This window comes from Oncorhynchus keta, chromosome 11, assembly GCF_023373465.1.
Source record: "Oncorhynchus keta strain PuntledgeMale-10-30-2019 chromosome 11, Oket_V2, whole genome shotgun sequence".
Classification (NCBI taxonomy): Eukaryota; Metazoa; Chordata; class Actinopteri; order Salmoniformes; family Salmonidae; genus Oncorhynchus; species Oncorhynchus keta.
This window is the reverse complement of record NC_068431.1, coordinates 37,114,614-37,135,316: the sequence shown is the minus strand read 5'-3', so window position 1 is coordinate 37,135,316 and position 20,703 is coordinate 37,114,614. Positions and strand designations below refer to the sequence as shown.

The following is a 20,703-nucleotide window of genomic DNA, read 5'->3' as shown; positions in this document are numbered from 1 at the left end:
TACATTCCAATACTGTGGCAAGCATCTACATTCTAATACTGTGGCAAGCCTCTACATTCTAATACTGTGGCAAGCCTCTACATTCTAATACTGTGGCAAGCCTCTACATTCCAATACTGTGGCAAGACTCTACATTCTAATACTGTGGCAAGCCTCTACATTCTAATACCGTGGCAAGCCTCTACATTCTAATACTGTGGCAAGCCTCTACATTCTAATACCGTGGCAAGCCTCTACATTCTAATACCGTGGCAAGCCTCTACATTCTAATACCGTGGCAAGCCTCTACATTCTAATTCTGTGGCAAGCCTCTACATTCTAATACCGTGGCAAGCCTCTACATTCTAATACCGTGGCAACCCTCTACATTCTAATTCTGTGGCAAGCTTCTACATTCTAATTCTGTGGCAAGCCTCTACATTCTAATACTGTTGCAAGCCTCTATATTCTAATACCGTGGCGAGGCTCTACATTCTAATACCGTGGCAACCCTCTACATTCTAATTCTGTGGCAAGCTTCTACATTCTAATTCTGTGGCAAGCCTCTACATTCTAATACTGTTGCAAGCCTCTATATTCTAATACCGTGGCGAGGCTCTACATTCTAATACCGTGGCAAGCCTCTACATTCTAATTCTGTGGCAAGCCTCTACAGTCTAATTCTGTGGCAAGCCTCGACATTCTAATTCTGTGGCAAGTCTCAACATTCTAATTCTGTGGCAAGCCTCTACATTCTAATACTGTGGCAAGCCTCTACATTCTAATACTGTGGCAAGCCTCTACATTCTAATACTGTGGCAAGCCTCTACATTCTAATACTGTGGCAAGCATCTACATTCTAATTCTGTGGCAAGCCTCTACATTCTAATACTGTGGCAAGCCTCTACATTCTAATACTGTGGCAAGCCTCTACATTCTTATACTGTGGCAAGCCTCTACATTCTAAATCTGTGGCAAGCCTCTACATTCTAATACCGTGGCAAGCCTCTACATTCTAAATCTGTGGCAAGCCTCTACATTCTAATTCTGGGAGCATTTGGGGTTGTAGCTCCAAGGGTTTTGTTTGTGTCCATGTGTCACAATGTGTGTAATTGTTGTTGTTGTGTCACAATGTCTGTGTTTGTGTCCATGTGTCACAGTGTGTGTGTTTGTTGTCCATGTGTCACAGTGTGTGTGTTTGTTGTCCATGTGTCACAATGTGTGTGTTTGTGTCCATGTGTCACAGTGTGTGTTTGTTGTCCATGTGTCACAGTGTGTGTGTTTGTTGTCCATGTGTCACAATGTGTGTGTTTGTGTCCATGTGCCACAGTGTGTTTTGTTTGTGTGTGTGTCTGTGTGTTGTGTTTGTTTATGTGACACAGTGTGTATGTCTGTGTTTGTGTGTTTTGTTTGTTCATGTGTCACAGTGTGTGTGTCTGTGTGTGTGTGTCTGTGTGTGTGTGTTGTGTTTGTTTAAGTGCTGAATGGCTAAATTTTCTGCAGCCTTGCATGCAGATCCAGGAATGTGAATCACGCCTCCATCTGCCTCCATCTGCCTCCATCTGCCTCCTAGCTCTAACGAGGTGGATTGAAATGACTTCTGACCCTGTAAATGCCTCTTAAGCTTCTTTTACAATCCCTGAATTGCTGATTTAATGTGTCAGTGTGGAGGCTTTGGTTGCATATCTACATTGTGGGCTGCATATACAGTATAGCCTATGTAGTGTGTGTGTGTGTGTGTGTGTGTGTGTGTGTGTGTGTGTGTGTGTGTGTGTGTGTGTGTGTGTGTGTGTGTATGCTTATAGCACATGTAAGACCTGATTAAAATTGGGACGTCTATGTGAGCGATGCTGTTGCCTCCATATTCATTTAGGCTCCGTTAAGGACATACAGTAGCTGCAGAATTAGTTTTGATTTGTGGGTGCTGGAGGGTGGGGGGTAAAAACATACCCCTTTAAAGTAAAGCATTGCATGCATCTATAACACATACAGTTGAGCAGACTTGTTTTAAGTTGCCTTTTATAAACGCATTTCATGCAATTCTACATAATTTATATGCTTGAAGACATTAGTAGAATATGTTTTAATACCACACAAATGGCCAAATGCAGGCAACTCACTATTCAGGTAGGATGCAATTGATTTACTTAATTGTTATTGTTTTTTGTTCTATCATTATTATTATTTTAAATCATTGTTATTTTTGTAGGCCTATTTATTCATCTAAACCAGTTCTTTAAATATGCAAATTATGTTTTGTTTCATTCTTTTGAGACAGTTTTGTTGGCTGAATGAAGTTTGATCTGTCTTTTTAATTGTGTGTTCCTTATTTGGTTTAAGATTGGTTATACGTAGGCCTTTCAATATCATTAGCCGTCTGCTGTCATTTGTTGGGTACAGCAGGCACTAGCCTTTCTTGGTCATTTCGGCATTATAGCCTTTTCAAAACTTTTATGAAGGTTTAAACCACTTAGCAAGTGTTTTGTTTAATTCTGTTGAGCCATTTTCTTTGGCCAAATTAAGTTTCCAACTGTAATGTTGTGTTTGCCATGATATAATATCCTGCTGGTATTTTCCCTATAAACAATGGCTTGACTTGACGCTCCAACTGACTCCGACAGTTGAACTTGAGGTGAGGATGAATGTTTTAGGCCTACCAGAGTTACTCCTATAATCTAACAATACAATGCTTATCTTTATCAAAAATATTCTGATCGAAAAAATAAAACATGTGCCTTCTTCTGTATGCCTATATCTTTATAGCAGACAGCAGTAGCCTATCCGACAACGATACAGCATATCTCTCACTCTCTCTTTCTCTGTGTCTAGGCCGAGGCTTCTCTTCATATCATACAGTGGAAGCCTAGGCCTATAAGCCTATATGCATGTCACACCCTGACCTCAGTTATTTTTGTTTTCTTTATTATTTTGGTTAGGTCAGGGTGTGACATGGGTGGTTGGTTTAGTTTTTGTATTGTCTAGGTGTTTTTGTATTGTCTAGGTGTTTTTTATTGTCTAGGTGTTTTTGTATATCTATGGGGTTTTAGTATGTCTAGGTATATGTAGGTCTATGGTGGCCTGAATTGGTTCCCAATCAGAGACAGCTGTTTATCGTTGTCTCTGATTGGGGATCCTATTTAGGTTGCCATTTTCCATCTAGGTTTTGTGGGTTATTGTCTATGTGTAGTTGCATGTCAGCACTCGTATAATAGCTTCACGGTAGTTTTTGTTAGTTTGTTTAGTGTTCTTTGTTTAATAAAGAAGAATGTATTCATATCACGCTGTGCCTTGGTCTCCTCGTTATGACGACTGTGACAATGCATGCAATGCCCTGATGGATTTAGTAAAGACATGACGAGGAAATAACACATGGAATCATGTAGTAACCAAGAAAGTGTTAAACAAATAAAACATGTTTGAGATTCTTCAAAGTATCGTCCATTTGCCTTGATAACAGCTTTGCACACGCTTGGCATTCTCACAACCAGCTTCACGAGGTAGTCGTCTGGAATGCATTTCAATTAACAGGTGTATCTTGTAAAATAAGTTAATTTGGGGAATTTATTTCCTTAATGCATTTGAGCCAGTCAATTGGGTCGTGACAAGGTAGGGGTGGTATAATAGAGTCCACAATGCTACAGGCTGTTCTATATTTGGCACATGTTCTGCCCAAATTGTGACTTGTGATAAAACTTAATCCACAGCTATTTTCTGAAACTATTGATCCTCTGTAGCTAAATTATGCTCTCTGGTGTAGTATTTAGAATGATTTGATTTATTGTCTGTTCAGACAGGAGCAATATCATTTTGGGGGAAAAGATGTTGTATGGCCCAAGGCTATGGATAAGACATGCTCTAGGAGTAGAGGAAGTGTGCTGTATAGTGGACTAGTGAACCTGACGAACCATCTCCCAAGCAGTGTCCTTTTCCTCAGCAGCCTGCATAATTGCACACTTCCCCACAGCTGTAATGCGACAATTGTACGGCTGCCTACTCAGCTGCCAGATCCTGGAAGCCCAAGCCCTGTTAACAGAAGCCCAACCTACACCGTCTCAACTCCCTAACCTAATTAACACTGAGTCATACAACACGCCACCCCACGCCATGCCACGCAGGGCAGCCAGGCCACAGCAATGCAGCAGGGCATTGTGTGTAGGGAGGCCAGGGCACTGGACAATAGGAATTAGCGGGAGCTACGATGGCACACAGGGTGACACACAGGGCCATGTCAGATGACACTGCTCTCTGTATGATGTCATCTCTCACTGTAGAGAACCCTGTGTTCTCAGAGCCATATTGTTCATGACTCTGCAGCCTGCGCTCTTCCACTGGAATCAGATTCAGGTGTAGATTTGTATTGGTTATAGATATTAAATTGGTCTCTTACTTATAGAATGGCAATCAGTCAAAATAGATAGTTCAACAGAACAACAAAGTACAGAGACAATAATGAACCGAATGGAATCCTTTGAGAGAATCCCCGTGCTGTTGGAGAAGGGTTAATAAGGTTATGTATGGGTGGGTTCATTGAGTGCATTCTTGAATGTGTAGTAGCAGTAGGCCTCTAAATGAATTAGTCTACATTGTATGTTGGTGTGCGTTTCATCCAGTGTTTGCGTGATTATGTTCAAACTAAAACCAATTGCAAGGAGTGTCCCATGCAGTATAAGTTAAACCACCAAAAGCACTTGAACACTCATGCTCCATTTTTTTTTACATTTAAGATGGAAAAATACTGGGAACCCTCGCACACCAGCTGACAGCTGCGCTTTTCTTAGCCAATCGCAGCGCCGCGCTCACATACATACTCCAATGCACACAACGCTGTTGGGCCCTCAAATATCTGCCCCACAACAAGCCTGACTCTTCATGGGGTGAATAGCGTGTGCAGGAAGCCCTGCGTGCGCTACATATGACAAATCACATTACTGCCTGGGTAGCAAACAGCCCTAGTTAGGCCACCCCAAGGCCCCCAGCCAGAGAGAAACACTGCAGCTGAGTTACCATGCTTACTCAGATGGTCATAATTGGATAATGAAAATATAAATAGTGTTTTCATGTGATCCACTGTAGGTTGGGTGTTGGGGTAAACAACATAGTGGGCTGGGTAAACATACAATACCTTGCTACCTCACTACCTGGCTGCTTGGCTCCCTGGCTGCTTGGCTACCTGGCTGCTTGGCTACCTGGCTGCTTGGCTCCCTGGCTGCTTGGCTACCTGGCTGCTTGGCTCCCTGGCTGCTTGGCTCCCTGGCTGCTTGGCTCCCTGGCTGCTTGGCTCCCTGGCTCCCTGGCTCCCTGGCTACCTGGCTGCTTGGCTCCCTGGCTACCTGGCTCCCTGGCTCCCTGGCTCCCTGGCTGCTTGGCTACCTGGCTGCTTGGCTACCTGGCTCCCTGGCTCCCTGGCTGCTTGGCTCGCTGGCTACCTGGCTGCTTGGCTCCCTGGCTCCCTGACTCCCTGGCTACCTGGCTACCTGGTCCAATGCCCAGTGTGTTTTACCCTGGAGGAAAGGATGTCCATGACACAAGGAGCCTTATTAGTTACGTTTCCTGCCTGTCCATCTATTTGGATGTTTTCACATATTTTGGTCAGATATTGTGTCAGACATGGTTTATAATGCGACCTCTCTGGTTTTTAACTTTCACTTCTGGTAAGTCCTACCCTGTCTCTGAGTACCTCATTATGTCTGGAGGAATCCCTCCTGCCCTGTTCACCTGTAATGAAGAGAAGGAGCCAGGTACTATAACCATGTTGTAATTGCTACTGCCCTACATACAGCATGTCGACATGAGAGCTGTGTAGGGGAGCTGTATAAGAGGACAACTGGACAGGGCTCTGTCATGTCAGCTCAACATATAATAAATGACTATTAACAATGACAATGTCCCCATCTTCTCCATGTCTAGGTGACTCAAGCTTGGTCTGCAGTGACATTCATCCACTTCACCCTATTGGGCTTCTATACCATGAGCTCTGGCTCCGCCCAGGATGTGGCGGTGGAGCATTTCTTGCGTGACATAGAGAGGAGGGGCAAGCGGCTACATTGCGCTGTGATTGGCTGCGAGGAGGAGCAGTGTCCCCGCGGCGACATGAACCTGCTGTATCGTAAGAGCCGGCTGGACTGGAGGCACAAGGACCAGGAAGGCAATAAGAAGAGGTGAGGAGAGGTGAACTGATCTCAACTCACAGCTGCATGCTGCACTGGAGAGATAGAATGAAGATTATTCAGTTCAGTTCAATTGTACATTTCTGAACTGAAGTGGAAGAGTTTTGTTGTTCATATTTTATGTGCAACCTCTTAATTGTCATCCTAAGGGGAGTGGGGGCATGTAGAAAGGAAGATAACAAACCAGATGAGAGGAACAGAAAATGGGAAGAGAGGAGCTTTATGGCCTTCATTACAGGGCCAATGTGGCCCATTGGTGTCTATCTAGATTATGGCACACACACTTCCACACCCACAGGCACACTTAAAGCACACACACACATATACACACAGGCACACTTAAAGACACACACACACACACACACACACACACACACACACACACACACACACACACACACACACACACACAGAGAGCTCTGCTCTTGGCTTTTCTTCACATAATGCAATGAGACAGAAAACAGTTGCATCTCTGTTCTCCATGATGAACATGCTCAGTGCTGTTTCCTCTCCCTGCGCCAGCTTCCCTCCTCTCAAAAGGAAGGTGCAAAGCTCACATTGTCTCCTTGCTGCTTCACCACTTCATAAGGAATGATGGCAGAATTAAGGCTCATCAGTAGTACAGGACACATTGTGACCTAAAAATGAGGCCTATATTTGATGTGTAGTTTGTTATGTTGTATCGCTCTTGCTTCCTCTCGCTCAAACAAACAAGGCAACATGCACTCAGGGTTCACTCACCTGCGATAACCTCCTAAATGAGGCCTTTGATTGCATGCTCGGAAGCTCAACATCTCCTCCTCCTCTTCTCACACACGTAAAGACCCAGTTACCTAGGCTTGCTCTCTCTCTCTCTCTCTCTCTCTCTCTCTCTCTCTCTCTCTCTCTCTCTCTCTCTCTCTCTCTCTCTCTCTCTCTCTCTCTCTCTCTCTCTCTCTCTCTCAACACACACACATACCAGACATACACATACACAGATGTGTGCACCCACGCACTCAGCCCTCACTCGTTCCCAGCAGGAAAACAAAAAGGCGGTTGTTGCCCCCGGCAGCATTCCTCCAGCACCATTTTTCCAGCACCATTCCTCCAGCACCATTCCTCCAGCATCATTCCTCCAGCACCATTCCTCTGGTCCTGCTAGGGAAGTCAGATCCCACCCATTCATCCCCTCTTTCCTTCCTTACAATGGCTACCTCTCCTCTCGTCGCCCCACGGTGGAACAGGATCAATAGAATCGGAGAAATAGGTTGAAAAAAAGGACACGAGCCATAGCTGACACTCAGTAGAGGCTTTCTGTTCTGTGCCAGACAGCCAATCATTTCCTTCTATATGGTTGTAGCGGTATCATTTCAGCTCTTTTCACGGTAGTTGTTGTGCACAGTGTTTTTCTAATGACTTCAGCCGCTGTTGTTACAGCTGAGTCACCTTTATAAAGGTTCATTTTTTATTTTTTTATTTCACCTTTATTTAACCAGGTAGGCTAGTTGAGAACAAGTTCTCATTTGCAACTGCGACCTGGCCAAGATAAAGCATAGCAGTGTGAACAGACAACACAGAGTTACACATGGAGTAAACAATTAACAAGTCAATAACACAATAGGAAAAAAAGTGGAGTCTATATACATTGTGTGCAAAAGGCATGAGGAGGTAGGCGAATAATTACAATTTTGCAGATTAACACTGGAGTGATAAATGATCAGATGGTCATGTACAGGTAGAGATATTGGTGTGCAAAAGAGCAGAAAAGTAAATAAATAAAAACAGTATGGGGATGAGGTAGGTAAAAATGGGTGGGCTATTTGTCGATAGACTATGTACAGCTGCAGCGATCGGTTAGCTGCTCAGATAGCAGATGTTTGAAGTTGGTGAGGGAGATAAAAGTCTCCAACTTCAGCGATTTTTGCAATTCGTTCCAGTCACAGGCAGCAGAGAACTGGAACGAAAGGCGGCCAAATGAGGTGTTGGCTTTAGGGATGATCAGTGAGATACACCTGCTGGAGCGCGTGCTACGGATGGGTGTTGCCATCGTGACCAGTGAACTGAGATAAGGCGGAGCTTTACCTAGCATGGACTTGTAGATGACCTGGATCCAGTGGGTCTGGCAACGAATATGTAGCGAGGGCCAGCCGACTAGAGCGTACAAGTCGCAGTGGTGGGTGGTATAAGGTGCTTTAGTGACAAAACGGATGGCACAGTGATAAACTGCATCCAGTTTGCTGAGTAGAGTGTTGGAAGCAATTTTGTAGATGACATCGGTGAAGTCGAGGATCGGTAGGATAGTCAGTTTTACTTGGGTAAGTTTGGCGGCGTGAGTGAAGGAGGCTTTGTTGCGGAATAGAAAGCCGACTCTTGATTTGATTTTCGATTGGAGATGTTTGATATGAGTCTGGAAGGAGAGTTTACAGTCTAGCCAGACACCTAGGTACTTATAGATGTCCACATATTCAAGGTTGGAACCATCCAGGGTGGTGATGCTGGTCAGGCGTGCAGTTGCAGGCAGCGAACGGTTGAAAAGCATGCATTTGGTTTTACTAGCGTTTAAGAGCAGTTGGAGGCCACGGGAAGGAGTGTTGTATGGCATTGAAGCTCGTTTGGAGGTTAGATAGCACAGTGTCCAAGGACGGGCCGGAAGTATATAGAATGGTGTCGTCTGCGTAGAGGTGGATCAGGGAATCGCCCGCAGCAAGAGCAACATCATTGATATATACAGAAAAAAGAGTCGGCCCGAGGATTGAACCCTGTGGCAACCCCGTAGAGACTTCCAGAGGACCGGACAGCATGCCCTCCGATTTGACACACTGAACTCTGTCTGCAAAGTAATTGGTGAACCAGGCAAGGCAGTCATCTGAAAAACCGAGGCTACTGAGTCTGCCGATAAGAATATGGTGATTGACCGAGTCGAAAGCCTTGGCAAGCCTTGGCAAGGCGGTTATGATATCGTTTAGTACCTTGAGCGTGGCTGAGGTGCATCCGTGACCGGCTCGGAAACCAGATTGCACAGCGGAGAAGGGACGGTGGGATTCGAGATGGTCAGTGACCTGTTTGTTGACTTGGCTTTCGAAGACCTTAGATAGGCAGGGCAGGATGGATATAGGTCTGTAACAGTTTGGGTCCAGGGTGTCTCCCCCTAAGAAGAGGGGGATGACTGCGGCAGCTTTCCAGTCCTTGGGGATCTCAGACGATATGAAAGAGAGGTTGAACAGGCTGGTAATAGGGGTTGCGACAATGGCGGCGGATAGTTTCAGAAATAGAGGGTCCAGATTGTCAAGCCCAGCTGATTTGTACGGGTCCAGGTTTTGCAGCTCTTTCAGAACATCTGCTATCTTGATTTGGGTAAAGGAGAACCTGGAGAGGCTTGGGCGAGTAGCTGCGGGGGGGGGAGGGGGGCTGTTGGCCGAGGTTGGAGTAGCCAGGCAGAAGGCATGGCCAGCCGTTGAGAAATGCTTGTTGAAGTTTTCGATAATCATGGATTTATCGGTGGTGACCGTGTTACCTAGCCTCAGTGCAGTGGGCAGCTGGGAGGAGGTGCTCTTGTTCTCCATGGACTTCACAGTGTCCCAGAACTTTTTGGAGTTGGAGCTACAGGATGCAAACTTCTGCCTGAAGAAGCTGGCCTTAGCTTTCCTGACTGACTGCGTGTATTGGTTCCTGACTTCCCTGAACAGTTGCATATCGCGGGGACTGTTCGATGCTATTGCAGTCCGCCACAGGATGTTTTTGTGCTGGTCGAGGGCAGTCGGGTCTGGAGTGAACCAAGGGCAATATCTGTTCTTAGTTCTGCATTTTTTGAACGGCGCATGCTTATCTAAAATTGCGAGGAAGTTACTTTTAAAGAATGACCAGGCATCCTCAACTGACGGGATGAGGTCAATGTCCTTCCAGGATACCCGGGCCAGGTCGATTAGAAAGGCCAGCTCACAGAAGTGTTTTAGGGAGCGTTTGACAGTGATGAGGGGTGGTCGTTTGACTGCGGCTCCGTAGCGGATACAGGCAATGAGGCAGTGATCGCTGAGATCCTGGTTGAAGACGGCGGAGGTGTATTTGGAGGGCCAGTTGGTCAGGATGACGTCTATGAGGGTGCCCTTGTTTACAGATTTAGGGTTGTACCTGGTGGGTTCCTTGATGATTTGTGTGAGATTGAGGGCATCTAGCTTAGATTGTAGGACTGCCGGGGTGTTAAGCATATCCCAGTTTAGGTCACCTAACAGAACAAACTCTGAAGCTAGATGGGGGGCAATCAATTCACAAATGGTGTCCAGGGCACAGCTGGTTGCTGAGGGGGGTCGGTAGCAGGCGGCAACAGTGAGAGACTTATTTCTGGAGAGAGTAATTTTCAAGATTAGTAGTTCGAACTGTTTGGGTATGGACCTGGAAAGTATGACATTACTTTGCAGGCTATCTCTGCAGTAGACTGCAACTCCTCCCCCTTTGGCAGTTCTATCTTGACGGAAAAGGTTATAGTTGGGTATGGAAATCTCAGAATTTTTGGTGGCCTTCCTGAGCCAGGATTCAGACACGGCAAGGACATTAGGGTTAGCAGAGTGTGCTAAAGCAGTGAGTAAAACAAACTTAGGGAGGAGGCTTCTGATGTTGACATGCATGAAACCAAGGCTTTTTCGATCACAGAAGTCAACAAATGAGGGTGCCTGGGGACATGCAGGGCCTGGGTTTACCTCCACATCACCCGCGGAACAGAGGAGGAGTAGTATGAGGGTGCGGCTAAAGGCTATCAAAACTGGTCGCCAAGAGCGTTGGGGACAGAGAATGAAAGGAGCAGATTTCTGGGCATGGTAGATTATATTCAGGGCATAATGCGCAGACAGGGGTATGGTGGGGTGCGGGTACAGCGGAGGTAAGCCCAGGCACTGGGTGATGATGAGAGAGGTTGTATCTCTGGACATGCTGGTTGTAATGGGTGAGGTCACCGCATGTGTGGGAGGTGGGACAAAGGAGGTATCAGGGGTATGAAGAGTGGATCTAGGGGCTCCATTGTAAACTAAAACAACGATAACTAACCTGAACAACAGTATACAAGGCATATTGACATTTGAGAGAGACATACAGTTATCACAGGTGTTGAATTGGGAGAGCTAGCTAAAACAGTAGCTAAAACAGTAGGTGAGACAACAACAGCTAATCAGCTAGCACAACAACAGCAGGTAGGCTAGGCAGGGGGGGTCGGATTAACTACACACAGAGCCTGAGTGCGGCTGGGGCCGACAGATAAAACATAAACAAGCAGAATGGAGTACCGTGATTAATGGACAGTCTAGCACGCATAAGCTATGTAGCCAAGTGATCAGTGTCCAGGGGGGCAGCGGTGGATGGGGCAGGGAAGCTGGACGGGCGAGTGTTATCCAGGTTAAAAAAACAGTTAGCAGTGGCTAACAATGACTAAATAGCTTGTAGCTAGTTAGCTGGTTAGCTTCTGGAGGTTCTTGAGGGTGTTCTAAAAATTTAAAATAATGGTGATTCTGTATCACATTGGGTGAGGCAGGTTACCGGAAGGTATAAACAAATTAAAAATCTAAAAGGGAAAGTAAATATGGGTCCAGTGAGTGTTTGGGACGCGCTGATTCAGACGGTTAGCAGGCCTGTGCTAACAAGCTAACAGTCAGTAGGCCAGGGCTAAACAAGGTAGCAGTTAGCGGACCGGGGCTAAACCAGCTAGCAGGCCGAATTAGCAAGCAAGGACGTTGCGATGGGGTGAGTCTGTTTATTCCTCTTCATGCGGTGACATCGATAGACCGGTCGAGGGTCTGGATATTGTAGCCCAGGAGTATGCTTTGGTGGTAGCACAGGAGCTCTGGCCGGGCTAGCTTCAAGCTAAGTAGGCGGAAACGCTAGCCAGGAGTAATCATCCGGGGTTGCGGTTAGCTAGATAGCTAGTTGTGAAGAATCCGGCTGAAAATGTTCCGTTTGCGGTGGGAATCCGGTGATAAAAAATAATAGGTCCGTTATGCTCTGGTTAGAGTCGCGTTGTTCGAACTGGCGAGAGCTTTCCGAGCTAAAGGTTAGCTGATGACCGGTTAGCTGAAGACCGCTAGCAATGGTTTGCTGACTGATAGCTGGTAGCTAGCTGGTAGTTAGCTGGCTAGCTTCAGTTGAGGGGTTTCGGATCAAAAGTGGATATAAGTACTTTAGAAGAAAATAGCTACATTGGGTGAGGCGGGTTGCAGGAGAGTATTTAGAAATTGAGGTTTAACAAAATGTTTTAAAAGATATGCGAAGAAAAATATGTTAAAAAAATATATTAAAAAACGATATATACAAGGGACACGACACGACAAGACGTTCGACTGCTACGCCATCTTGGTTGACAGACCTATACTGTATATTTTATATGCAATAACTCCAGATTTGGACCATGTCAGCTGCAACTCCCCGTCCCATGTTGTTGCTCATCAAGATACACTGTTATATGGATTCTGATCCAATTTAATCAACCAGTAGCTTTATTGTAGAGATATAGATTTTGGTTTCACCTGTTAGGAAACCAAAGATGTTCTGAATCTTTGGTGTTCATGCATGATGGTAGTTTGGATGTGGTCATGATGACCTTCAAAAGACCTTCAGGGATTATCCATATGAAGTTTTTGAAAGTAAAATTGGCTTTAGAGAGCGAATAAGAATTGAGTGATCTGTTTAATCAAAGGAACAGCACAGTACTTTATACATTCAACTCCAATATATTTTAATTGAAGAAAACTCCAGTTTTAATTTTTATGCTGCACTGCCACACCTTTTTTTCAGGCAATAAATAGCCCCCAAAAAATGCAGTTCCTTTGTGTGCTTGTTCACAGTATGTTTAGTATTGTACATTGGCAAGCAATACCATGTGAAATTTCATGGGTTTTAAGACAAACCACTAAACCAATAAACAGGCAAGCCAGTTGCCATGGAAACAGATCAACTGCTTGGCAGAGGTCATGATGAGTGTAGTGAAGAGACAACGTAATAAAACAGATAAAGAATTAGTTAGAGATACCCAGTGACACAGTGATGTACATACAGGGAGATTACAGTCAGAGAGGAGTTGCTAGATTTTGGGGAGTTTGATTTTAGGGGAAGTAATTTCCTAATTGAATGTGTTTGTGAGCTAGGGGAGCAGATGTGGAGGGAAATGGAAGGACGGAAGAGTCCCCCCTACACACAATACTGGCATGCACAGCTGCTGCACTGCCTCGCCCAATCTCTCATCACTCACTCTTCAACAGGGAAGCTAGTCTCTCTGTGCCATCCATGTATGAGCAGCAGTGTGTGTGTGACAGACAGAGGGAGAGGAAGAGGAGTAAAGGACTGAAGCTATTTAAAGAACGTTTCTGAAGAGAAAAAGAAAAAGGGAGCGAGGCAGAAAAGGGGAGGGGCAACACAATGGGGAAATAAATTAAGGTCCTTGACTGAGACGTGATTAACTGCTGAATGACAGAATGCTGTGCTTCCTGTGTTCTCCAGCTCCAGCCAGAAAGACCCCTCCTCAGCCACGGTGGGCAAGGTCCGTGACCTGGCGTCCTTCCGACGCCACTTCCGCATGGGCTTCATGACCATGCCTGCCTCCCAGGATCTGTCCCCTCACTCCTGTGCCTCTGCCATGGCCCCCCGCTCCCAGTCCTGCCATGCCGTGGGCGCTAGAGACACAGGTCTGGAGAATGGGGAGGATTACTCTGACACCCAGTCACAGCACGGCGGGCGCTGCCCACCTACCAAACCCAAACGACACCCCAGCACCCGCCTCAGCTCCTCAGACCCCAGAGCACCTCACATCCTCCCGGACACCCCTCCACCGCCCCTACCCACTCACTCGCAGGCCAAACACTCAGAGAAGAAGAATGGTAGGCTACTGCAACAGTAATGAGGGCAGTGAAGTGGGGAAATTTGGAAATGTGGGTTATTATTATTGTCCCTGTTGTGATGATTGAAATATCTCTAGTTCATTGCTCTGTCTCTTTCCCCTCCAGCAATGAAGAAGTCAGACTCGGGGGACATGTCCAAGAAGGTGCCGCCTCTGAAGCCCAAACGAAGTCCTAGCACTCAGCTCTCATTTGACCCCCCACCGGCCCGCGTGCCCCCTCCTGCCACGCCCCTTCCTTTCCAGGGGGGTGAGGGTAAGCCCCAGGGTGAGGAGGGGGATGATGAGCCTGTCTACATAGAGATGGTGGGCCAGGTGTTCACAAGGGAGAGCCAGACTGCCACCCCTCACCCCGTCACTCCCGTCGCCACCACACCCGACTCAGACTCAGACCAAAACGAGGCCATCTATGAGGAGATGAAGTACCCGTTGCCAGAGGACAGAGAGGGACACAAACGCATCCCTCTCAAACACGAGAGACTCAAATCCTCCAAACATCACTCCTCTGGCATCTCTGCCCCTCTACCTCGCCCCTCCTCCTCCCCCTCCTGTTCCAAACCTAAAGCCACAGTGTCCATTTCCCACTCCTCGCCCCTCCCCTCCTCCACCTCCACCACCCCTGTCCCCCAGCCACTCTCCTCCAGCCCGCAACCCCCACGGGCCCCTACTCCCTATCTCCTCCAGGGGAACAAATCAGAGACAGAGTCCACCAGTAAGATCCCGGCCCCCTTCCCCAACCTGCTGCAGCACCGGCCTCCGCTGCTCGCCTTCCCCCAGCCAGCTGCTGCCTCCAGCGGGGTCGGGGTCCAACACAAAGCTGTTGCTGCCAAACTGGGAACCATCAGCATCCAGACCTCCTCCAGTATGACAACGCCATCCAGCACCTCCTCTGCCTCTACCACCCCCTCCTCCAATCTCCCCATGCTCCTGTCAGGCTGTAAGGAGTCTAAGGAAAGAGACAAGCAGAGCAGAGACAAAGACAAAGACAGAGACAGAGACAGCCAGCTCGACCCTGCACCGGGTCTAAGGGCCAGGAGCCACTCCACACCACTGCCCCCTTCCTCCAAGTCCACCTCCCCTTACTCCCACCAGCACCACCACCCCCACCACCGCCCCTCACACTACCACCACTACCGCAAGCCAGATAGAGGAGACTCGCCCAACCCCAACACCAACAACAAGAATGGCTCAGAAACCTCCTCCAAGTCCACTGCCCAGACCCAGACCCAGGGCTCTGGCAAGGAGGGCAAGTCTGTGAGCTTCTGCTTGAAGTCAGACAAAGGAGACAGGGACAGGGACAGAGAGAGGGACAGAGAGAGGGAAAGAGACGGTCACAGGGACAATCACAGAGACAGAGACAGGGACAGTGACAGAGAGAGACACAGGGAGAGAGACAGAGAGCGAGACCGTGACAGAGAAACAGGGTCCCACTCTACCTCCTCTCAGGCTGAGAGCACTCCCACCACCAACAGCCATTTATCCCAGACCAGCACCAGTTCAAACCCAAACCAGTCCTCCTCCACCTCCTCTCATTCTCGCCCTCACTCTCGTTCCCACCTCCAACGCTCTCACACCCCTCATGGCCTGCCTGCCTACAAGCCCCCCTCCTCAGACAGCCCCCTGCTCTGGACCTACCCCTCAGTGGGCTTCCGGAGACCCCCAGCATACGACAGCCTGCGAGGAGGGTCTCATCTGCCCTCCTTGCACCACCAGGGTCACGGTGATGTGGCCTCCAAAAGCAGCACGGTGCCTGGGCCCGTCCAGGGGAAGGCTGGGTTCATGCCCTGGGACAGCAGTGGCTTTGGAGACGATGGGTCCTACTGGCCCGTGCAGAGGAAACTCTCCTTCAGCCATGGCAGCCGAGAGACAGCAAGAGAAAGTAAGTTAACATGTGCTGGGGGGGGGCATCATGGGTTAAAATTAAATATTTAATCTTATCAGAAGTTCCTCTCATCCCTTTCAGGGATAATCAGACTATTAGACTGTAAATTGAGTGTCATCTGTTACTATACTGTCAATAGACAATCATTGTATGTTAACTCAACAATTCCCTTCTGTCATTCCCCTCTCAGAGGATGAAGGACGTGCATGGAATGGTAGTGCCGATGCCCTCCTGAGGGTGGACAAGGAGGAACTGGTCCCAGGGCATCGAGGAAGAGGAGGAGGAGGAGGCCACTCTGGGATCCCAGTACGCTTCACTGGAGGGAGGGGGCTGGGCCACAGTGAGTCCCTGGCTGGGATGGAGGAGGGGTTCTTGGGGTTCCGAGCCCTGCCGAGAGGGGGTCTCCCTCTCCCCTGCCAAACCTTCCCAGCCTATCGCAATGGAGGTAAGCACCTAGACACCTAGAACAGAATCCTTCTAGCAGAATCTTTCTGAGGGAAAGTGCTCTAAAGTATGTCAAGGATTTCACTAGCACACAAAAAGTTATTTAGAAAAGAGATAACATCAGCAGATGCCTCTGAAGATCCTATTAGGTGGATTTCTTCCATCCACAGTCACATGATCATGGTGTTGTGGGTTAAGATCATCAGTGGCAGCATGTGTAGTACCAGAGCTATATATACACACATATACACATACTTATGCACACAATACCTCCCCCACATGTACCAGCGGTTGTACATAGACACATGTAAGAATGCACTGCCTTCTATATGCACAGCTGTTCTCCCTGGCAACATGAACAGCACAATAAACATGATTGATTTGTGGCTATAGACAGGTGTATGAACATTGCTTGTTATTTTTGTGTTCCAGAACTGGGTCGATTCGGCCGCTCATCATCCACCTCTGGGGCGAGGCAGGTGGGTGGATGCGACGTTCAGAGGCAGAGCAGCCTGCCTCATCGAGAGGCACTGAGTCAGGTGAATAATACCTATTATCATAATAACGATGATCTTTGGTATTACTGTGATTACTATAATTTGTACAAGTAGTAGTATTGGAATTATTCTGAAGAATATGGTCATTCTTATCATGCCCTGTGCTGATAGCAACAACCCTCCTCCTGAGCTATTTATAGTGTGGAGATATGTTCAGTGAGCAGAATAAGGATGTGGCCAGCAGCCTTAAAGAATAAGTCCAGGAGAGAGCAATGCTCTAACTGACGTATGCGGAGATGTAAGGAGTATACTTCTCTACAGTGTTTTGGAGCAGTGAGCCGGTGTCCAATCGTGTTGCGTTTTGCCCAGTCACTTGGCTGCATCTCAAATACTGACGCAGTTCAAGTGTGCTGTGCTGCAGAGACTGTCTGCGTGTGCTGCCTGACCCTCCCTCGCACACCACGGGGAGCCACAGGCCCAAAGATGGTGTCACACTGCCCCCTAGTGGCAGGATATGGTGCTACACATTATTACAGACGCTGTGGTGGTTGCTGAGCTTGGTCTTCAATACTCAAATAAAATTGAATTGTATTTGTCACATGCTTAGAAAAAAACAGGTGTAGACTAACAGTGAAATGCTTATTTACGGGTCCTTTTCCAACATTGCAGAGTTAAAGATACAACAAAAAATAGAAATAGTGACACAAGAAATAAATACACAGTGAAAAATGAATAACAATAAAGAGTAAATATAACATGGCTCTATACAAGGAGTACCAGTACCGAGTCGATGTGCAGGGGAATGAGGTAGCTACAGTATATACAATTGAAGTTGGAAGTTTACATACACCTAAGCCAAATACATTTAAACTCAGTTTTCACAATTCCTGACATTTAATCCTAGGAAAAATTCCCTGTTTTAGGTCAGTTAGGATCACCACTTTATTTTAAGAATGTGAAATGTCAGAATAATAGTAGAGAAAATTATTTATTTCAGCTTTTATTTCTTTCATCCCATTCCCAGTGGGTCAGAAGTTTACATACACTCAATTAGTATTTGGGATCATTGCCTTTAAATGGTTTAACTTGGGTCAAACACTTCAGGTAGCCTTCCACAAGCTTACCACAATAAATCGGGTGAATTTTGGCCCATTCCTCCTGACAGAGCTGGTGTAACTGACTCAGGTTTGTAGGCATCCTTGCTCGCACACACTTTTTCAGTTCTGCCCACAAATTGTCTATAGGAGGTCAGGGCTTGAGGATGGCCACTCCAATGCCTTGACTTTGTTGTCCTTAAGCCATTTTGCCACAACTTTGGAAGTATGCTTGGGGTCATTGTCCATTTGGAAGACCCATTTGTGACCAAGCTTTAACTTCCTGACTGATGTCTGGAGATGTTGCTTCAAAATATCCACATAATTTTCATTTCTCATGTTGCCATCTATTTTGTGAAGTGCACCAGTCCCTCCTGCAGCAAAGCACTCCCACAACATGCCCCTGTGCTTCACAGTTGGGATGGTGTTCTTTGGCTTACACGCCTCCCCCTTTTTCCTCCAAACATAACGATGGTCATTATGGTCAAACAGTTCTATTTTTGTTTCATCAGACCTGAGGACATTTCTCCAAAAAGTACAATCTTTGTCCTCATGTGCAGTTGCAAACCGTAGTCTGGCTTTTTTATGGCGGTTTTGGAGCAGTGGCTTCTTCCTTGCTGAGTGGCCTTTCAAGTTATGTCGATTTAGGACTTTTACTGTGGATATAGATACTTTTGTACCTGTTTTCAGCATCTTCACAAGGTCCTTTGCTGTTGTTCTGGGATTCATTTGCACTTATCGCTCCAAAGTACGTTCATCTCTAGGATTCAGAACACATCTCCTTCCTGAGCGGTATGACGGTTGCGTGGTCCCATGTTGTTTATACTTGCGTACTATTGTTTGTACAGATGAACGTGGTACCTTCAGGCATTTGGAAATTGCTCCCAAGGATGAACCAGACTTGTGGAGGTCTAATTTTTTCTGAGGTCTTGGCTGATTTCTTTTGATTTTCCCATGATGTCAAGCAAAGAGGCACTGAGTTTGAAGGTAGGCCTTGAAATACATCCACAGCTACCCCTCCAATAGGCTCAAATGATGTCAATTAGCCTATCAGAAGCTTCTAAAGCCATGACATCTTTTTTCTTGAATTTTCCAAGCTGTTTGAAGGCACAGTCAACTTAGTGTATGTAAACTTCTGACCCACTGGAATTGTGATACAGTGAATTATAATTGAAATAATCTGTCTGTAAACAATTGTTGAAAAAATGACTTGTGTCATGCACAAAGTAGATGTTCTAACCGACTTGCCAAAACTTTAATTTGTTAACAAGAAATGTGTCGAGTGGTTGCAAAACAAGTTTTAATGACTCCAACCTAAGTGTATGTAAACTTCCAACTTCAACTGTACATACAGTGGGGCAAAAAAGTATTTAGTCAGCCAGCAATTGTGCAAGTTCTCCCACTTAAAAAGATGAGAGAGGCATGTAATTTTCATCATAGGTACACTTCAACTATGGCAGACAAAATGAGAATAAAAATCCAGAAAATCACATTGTATGATTTTTTATGAATTTATTTGCAAATTATGGTGGAAAATAAGTATTTGGTCACTTACAAACAAGCAAGATTTCTGGCTCTCACAGACCTGTAACTTCTTCTTTAAGAGGCTCCTCTGTCCTCCACTCGTTACCTGTATTAATGGCACCTGTTTGAACTTGTTAATCAGTATAAAAGACACCCGTCCACAACCTCAAACAGTCACACTCCAAACTCCACTATGGCCAAGACTAAAGAGCTGTCAAATGACACCAGAAACAAAATTGTAGACCTGCACCAGGCTCGGAAGACTGAATCTGCAATAGGTAAGCAGCTTGGTTTGAAGAAATCAACTGTGGGAGCAATTATTAGGAAATGGAAGACATACAAGACCACTGATAATCTCCCTCGATCTGGGGCTCCACGCAAGATCTCACCCTGTGGGGTCAAAATGATCACAAGAACGGTGAGCAAAAATCCCAGAACCACACGGGGGGACCTTGTGAATGACCTGCAGAGAGTTGTGACCAAAGTAACATTGCCTACCATAAGTAACACACTACGCCGCCAGAGACTCAAATCCTGCAGTGCCAGACGTGTCCCCTTGCTTAAGCCAGTACATGTCCAGGCCCGTCGCTAGAGAGCATTTGGATGATCCAGAAGAAGATTGGGAGAATGTCATATGGTCAGATGAAACCAAAATATAACTTTTTGGTAAAAACTCACCTTGTCATGTTTGGAGGACAAAGAATGCTGAGTTGCATCCAAAGAACACCATACCCACTGTGAAGCATGGGGGTGGAAACATCATGCTTTGGAGCTGTTTTTCTGCACAGGGACCAGGACGACTGATCCCGTGTAAAGGAAAGAATGAATGGGGCCATGTATCTTGAGATTTTGAGTGAAAACCTCCTTCCATCAGCAAGGGCATTGAATATGAAACGTGGCTGGGTCTTTCAGCATGACAATGATCCCAAACACACCGCCCGGGCAACGAAGGAGTGGCTTCGTAAGAAGCATTTCAAGGTCCTGGAGTGGCCTAGCCAGTCTCCAGATCACAACTCCATAGAAAATCTTTGGAGGGAGTTGAAAGTCCGTGTTGCCCAGCAACAGCCCCAAAACATCACTGCTCTAGAGGAGATCTGCATGGAGGAATGGGCCAAAATACCAGCAACAGTGTATGAAAACCTTGTGAAGACTTACAGAAAACGTTTGACCTCTGTCATTGCCAACAAAGGGTGTATAACAGAGTTTTGAGATAAACTTTTGTAATTGACCAAATACTTATTTTCCACCATAATTTGCAAATAAATTC

At 46.4% G+C, this 20,703-nt stretch overlaps 1 protein-coding gene across 1 annotated transcript in view; it reads left to right on the top strand.

Moving 5' to 3' along the window:
* The window catches only part of LOC118390725 (neuronal tyrosine-phosphorylated phosphoinositide-3-kinase adapter 1-like), a 66,569-nt gene that overhangs the window by 44,851 nt on the left and 1,015 nt on the right, over nt 1-20,703 (top strand). Inside the window, exons 2-6 of the mRNA XM_035781446.2 lie at nt 5,887-6,137; nt 13,602-13,978; nt 14,105-15,874; nt 16,068-16,322; nt 16,754-16,860. Of these exons, the coding sequence (XP_035637339.1) occupies nt 5,947-6,137; nt 13,602-13,978; nt 14,105-15,874; nt 16,068-16,322; nt 16,754-16,860 (2,700 nt within the window). The 5' untranslated portion in view covers nt 5,887-5,946. The remainder of the gene's footprint in view (nt 1-5,886; nt 6,138-13,601; nt 13,979-14,104; nt 15,875-16,067; nt 16,323-16,753; nt 16,861-20,703) is intronic.